Raw genomic sequence first — 5,552 nt, 5'->3', positions numbered from 1 at the left:
GAACAAAGTACTCAATGCAAATATTTCATTGATTAAGATCAGGAGTTAGTGTGCGTTGTTTGTGTTCCCTTTATTTTTTTGAGCAGTGAGTATATATATATATATGTGTTGTCAATTTTGACTTGATGGCGAGTGGTTAGAAGGTCACTGCTTCACGTCTACATGATGTAATGACAGAACTTTGCAGCTGATGTTGAGTCGTCACCACACAGTGTTGAGGGGGAGAAAAAACGCGTCTCTCCTGCTTCTCCAGGCCGTCTGATTCGTTGTATCCGCTGCCCGCTGGCATACCACCCCGGCGACAGCTGCTTGGCGGCAGGCAGCGTCATCCTCACCCATCACATCATGATCTGCAGCAATCACAGCAGCGCCAAGAAGAACGGCCTCCTCAGCTCCCCGGTCAATGTCGGCTGGTGCTTCCTGTGTGCCAGAGGTGAGCTTTCACAACCACCCACACCCACCCCACCAACCCAACCACAGCCGCGAATAAGTACCGACCTCTAACGTCACCACGAGTAACGATTTGACCTCAGCTGGCTTCAGATTCCTTCCTGTGGCTTCAGTTTCTTTATAAACACTTTTTAACGCGACCACTCCTGCAGTAGCACCTCTGAGTTTAGGTTCTGAATGTTTCGTTTGGTTATTTTCTGTTTCATGTTGGATATTTTTGTTCATGAACAGCAGTTTTGTGAAATGTAATGTCTGTTTCCCATCACAGTAATGATTGTGGCAGTAACTCAGGCTGTCACTGCACTCAACAAAAAATCTGTCCTGGAAGCTGATCAGGATTTTCATTGTAGTATTTGAGCCACTTTTATTCAATTGGGTTTATTTATTACACGTAACACTAAGTTGAGTGCATTGTTTGGCCTCTTTAAGTTGGGACAAAGTTTTTATWTTTTTTTCTGCGTTACAACTCAGTGTGAGCGTGTGCGTGTGTGGTTGTGCATATGTGTTTCTCTTTTGTGTGAAAAGTTTGGGTAATTTTCTAGTTTGACTGCGGTTCACCCCCGTCTCTTCCTGTGTGTCTTGTGTAGGACTGTTAGTGCAAGACCTTACTGACACCATATTAAGTTCATATGCCTATAAGTCCCACTACCTTCTGACTGAGTCAAATCGTGCTGAGTTGAAATTACCTATGATTCCCTCTCCTTCGTCAGCTACCAAAAAGAATGTTGGGAAAGGTAACTGAACCGTTTTTCTCTTTCTCCTTTGTCCCACGGGTTTGTGTATGTGTTGTGCCTGCTCCCCATTCTGATTCAGTTTTTCCCCTTCCCCCTTTTTTTGCACTCATTTTTTTTTCCAAGCCTTGAAGTGCAAAATTAATTAACTGATTTAAGCATGCAGTTCATTTTAATGCAGAGAGATGCAAAGTAACTTCAGCCAAGTGCAAGATGAAAACAGGCCTCATGCAAGAATTTTTTGTGAGATTTTTGTTCCAGATTTTCATTTTTGGGAGAGCACAATCAAAGTTAAACTTGCTGTGTTTTAAGGCAAAAAATGACATGACAATAAGCCAACTTTGGGGTCTCACATTTGTTCCTTCTGCTTTGTTAGAGTTCAAAACATTTCTGAAATCATTAAGTTGTATAAATGGCAAAAAGAAATGTTTTGATGCCTTGGAAACTAAAATTATTAAATACTAAATAAAAATAATGTTCTTCCCATCAAAGTACTCTCAGGTCAGAAATTATCTGAGGCAGAAATAGAAAAAGTGGTGATTTCACATTAAAAGTCCTATACGAAAGTAAAGGTTTCAACATGAGGATGAACCTAAATATGCTAATATAAATGTATCGAAACACATTAAAAAAGGAGCTGAAACTAAACTAGATCAATCTGTTGACTTTTATTATTATTCAAGTTGTCAAGCTTCTTGTTTCAAACATCATCTAAAACTTTTCAGGGCAGATTTATCCTWATTTGTTTATTAACAGCCAGAACTGTTAACCTTACCTTGTGAGGAAGTTCTTCATGTCACTGAAGACGGTTCTTTATGACTCCTGCAGAACGTTTAGCCTGATGGTCCCCCACAACAGTCTGCATAGTCTGAACCTTCAACACTGAAGAATGTGTCAAGAGAATTGGATGTGAAGTGTCTTGCTAAAAGCTGAAATAATAACTTTAAAAAATCATTTTCTGTAAAATTGATGTGTGAATATTAAATGTTAAACCTACTGAAAAAAMTTAAAATCAGTGGTCAAAGCTAGAAGCAGGATAACACTGGCTAAAAGCTAAAATAAACTAAATGTTACCAAAAGCCAAAAGATTATCTAAAAGCAGCTAAAGGGTAGCTAAAAGTTATAGTAGCAAAAAGGCAAGCTAAATGTTAAAAGCAGCTAATGGGTAGCTGAAAGCTAATGTGGCAAAAAAGTAAGCTAAATTAAGAAAAGACTTGCTATAAGTGCCAAACTTTAGCTAAAAGTTAAAGGTAACAAATGCTAATAGATAAAAGAAAAGTATTAACTAAACATAGCAAAAGAGTGGCTAAAAGTAGCAGAAGACAGAAAAATAAAGCAGAATGTTGAAGTGGATTTCTAACAGAACAATGTTTTTGAAGGAACTGACAAGATGGTGGAAAGATTTGTAAATAAAGTTAAATATTTTTTTAAAAAGTTACAAAATGCTTAAGTCATTTGAACTGTGACGGTGGATAAAATGACTCAAAAGTTAGCARAAGTAATCACAAAATTTGTATAAAAACAAACAAACAAAAAAAAATCATGTAAAGTTGTAAAAACAAAAGTTCCAAACATGGACTTTGTTCAATATACATATAACGTTATTTATATAGGTTAATCTACTATTTTGTGTTCATTTATTACGTTTTTAGTTTTTATAAAATATTTTGATTCTCAGCTGTGGGACCTCCTGAGAGCTCATAAATTAATTTTACCTGTATTTTGGTAGTTTTTTCACTTGTTCGGTCATAAAGGCTATTCTTGCATGAGGCTTATGATGAGATTGGTTACTCACTGTCGATACGGCATCTTTGCAACAAAACGTAAACGAACGGCTTCGTTTCTCTGCTGAGGAAATCTAACTTTGTCATCAGGCTTCTGTGTGAAGCTCTGCAGCGAGATGTTCTGGGTTAACTCAGGTTGTGCTTTTTGGATCTGGAGGTGCACTGCTTCTCTGCTTCAGCACTCGGGGCTTGTTTTTGGTTTGAAAGGCCTTGTCCAGCCTCACCTCTTTAATGCTGACTGCTACTGTTTTTATTGATTTTAATTTTCTTTTGGACTGACATTATGAGAAACTGTGATATTTTTGTTCCTTTTTATTTTATTTTATTTTATTTTTTTAAGTTTTGACCTGCCTTGGATGGAATGTAACCCCCATCAGGAACAGATTTGAAACAAGTCTTTGATATTGATCAGAGCATTACAGCTCATTAAAAAAATATTTGGAATTTAACATTTGAATTCAATTCCATTCAAGCTGGTCTGTGCAGGTTGTGATGTGCGATGGAAGACTATTGCTTCACTGGCAGGACTGCATGCCTGCTTATTGCCAATAATGTGTTGTTTGAGCATAATGCTGATTAATTTCTACCTTGCTGGCTGACGGGGCTGACGCATGTATTTCCATAGACTGGTTTTGGTACAGTGCTCTGAATCTGATTACCAGACATGCTGAAGCTTCGGCAGGTTTTTCCCCGACATGCTGCTGTCACAGGAGCCTACAGTCGAGCAAAACAGCTCCTGCCTTTATTATTATTTWAAAAAAATCTTATTTAAACATTTTACATTCGTAAAAGACGCTGGAAAACCATAATTTGATTCCGGAGGTTTTGTCAGTTTTCTGGGCCTGTCTGCAAATGAGATTCAGAGTTTGTCCAGAAATAAATGTGCATCACCTAATCATACACTCCTCCTCTCTTTGCATACCCACTCTCCCATACGCATGCACATACACTCACTCTCACAACACACACACATACACACACAAACACATGTGTATATCCAATGTAGGAGGCAAGTTGCTGTGCTGCGACTCATGCCCAGCTTCCTTCCACCCGGAGTGTCTGGAGATGGAGATGCCCGAGGGTGCTTGGTCCTGCAGTGATTGCAGGGCGGGGAAGAAACCTCACTACAAACAAATTGTCTGGGTCAAACTGGGCAACTACAGGTAGGCCGAGAGCGTCGATTCAGGCCGGCAGAGGGTTATTCTTCTGTCAGTATGTGGTATGACTACAATTTAAAAATAAAACCCTGGTGCTGTTTTATTTTAGATTGCCAAAAATAAAAATAAATATTGATTCTTGCTTCACACAAAAACAGGATGTGATGTTGAGGGTGATCAGGAAACCGAGCAGAGCTATGCTGTTCTCACACATTTACCACTACCCTGACGTTTTAGCCTTTCTAAGGTAATATATGGGGAAATAAATACATCAGGGTTTCTTTGCTGAGTTCACCCTTCCTGCCCCCGACACATTGTTAAATTACACAGATTTCCCCTCATTTTGCAGGTACACAGATATAAAGGCAATCTCATGGATTTTTTTWAATTCAAAAGGATTTATTTTACATCTCAGAGCCTCTAGGACATTAAAAAAACTAAGTTAAATAACCATCTCCCAACTCACTCTGCTGCTAGAAATAAGTTATCYWCCTCTCCCCGTAYTCCTTTTCCTGCTCCTCTGTTATCTCCACTCCACAGTCTGACTTTTATTGTGAAAATTACAGATTTTTGAGGATCAAGAAACAGCTAAACGTCYGAAGGAAGTTAATTAAATATCAAAACTAGCGTTTGAAGAAATCCTTTTCTTTCTACCCATTTGTCAGGATTGTTGATTCATACATGTAGCAGAAATATCATAAATAAAGACTTTGTGCTGTAGTTTGTGTGTTTAAAATCAAACTCTTTAAAAGGAGYTCTACACAGCTGATCTGTTTTTATTCACTTCTGCCTCCATCCCCCTCTTTTCCTTTACCTGGCTATTGTTTTTATTGAAACATTTTTTTAAATGAGTTGTGTTGTTACGGCTKAAGTTACACACCTGTGAGTGAATAACGTGGTCACACACAGGTGCAACTTCTGCAGTCGAAACAAGGCGACACACATTAATACCTTTTTGTAAATGTGAATAAAACTAAAATAAAAGGCCATAATTTTGCCTCTTTCAACTTTAAGCAACATTTTTTTAATATGGTAATCATCAAACACTTAAATATTTAAACATAAATTAAAAAAGATTGCAGTGTGCTGCATGGACAAAATATTTAACTACATTTACCTTTTTGTTTAAAACAAAAAAGCAAGTACAGGCCTCGGAGCAAAATAATAAAATAAATGGGGTCAAAGGTAAATGAGAGTAAATCTTCATTTCCAGACATTCTTTAAGTTTGAAAACAGCCAAATGTGAACAATTCTCATGGTTTTATTTTGAAATAACATGAGATAAAAACATTTTTTGACAATATTATTCATTTAAACAAACAAATATCAAATAAAATGAAAGTTAGTAGAAATAAGAAAAAAACTTGTAATATGTGCCCCTATAATAATAGTTTCAAACAATAACGAAACAAAAACTTCAGCTCCTAAAC

The 5,552-nt window shown here is 37.3% G+C and overlaps 1 protein-coding gene across 4 annotated transcripts in view; it reads left to right on the top strand.

Moving 5' to 3' along the window:
• The window catches only part of nsd3 (nuclear receptor binding SET domain protein 3), a 28,651-nt gene that overhangs the window by 13,569 nt on the left and 9,530 nt on the right, over nucleotides 1–5,552 (top strand). For 2 of the 4 annotated variants that reach the window (XM_014002568.1, XM_014002567.1), the window contains exons 14-16: nucleotides 254–433; nucleotides 1,038–1,184; nucleotides 3,972–4,128. In XM_014002568.1, the coding sequence (XP_013858022.1) occupies nucleotides 254–433; nucleotides 1,038–1,184; nucleotides 3,972–4,128 (484 nt within the window). The remainder of the gene's footprint in view (nucleotides 1–253; nucleotides 434–1,037; nucleotides 1,185–3,971; nucleotides 4,129–5,552) is intronic. The other 2 variants (XM_014002569.1, XM_014002570.1) reach the window with 2 other exon arrangements.

The sequence above is a fragment of the Austrofundulus limnaeus genome, unplaced genomic scaffold (assembly GCF_001266775.1).
Source record: "Austrofundulus limnaeus strain Quisiro unplaced genomic scaffold, Austrofundulus_limnaeus-1.0 Scaffold14, whole genome shotgun sequence".
NCBI lineage: Eukaryota > Metazoa > Chordata > Actinopteri > Cyprinodontiformes > Rivulidae > Austrofundulus > Austrofundulus limnaeus.
This window is presented reverse-complemented; position numbering and strand designations above follow the sequence as displayed.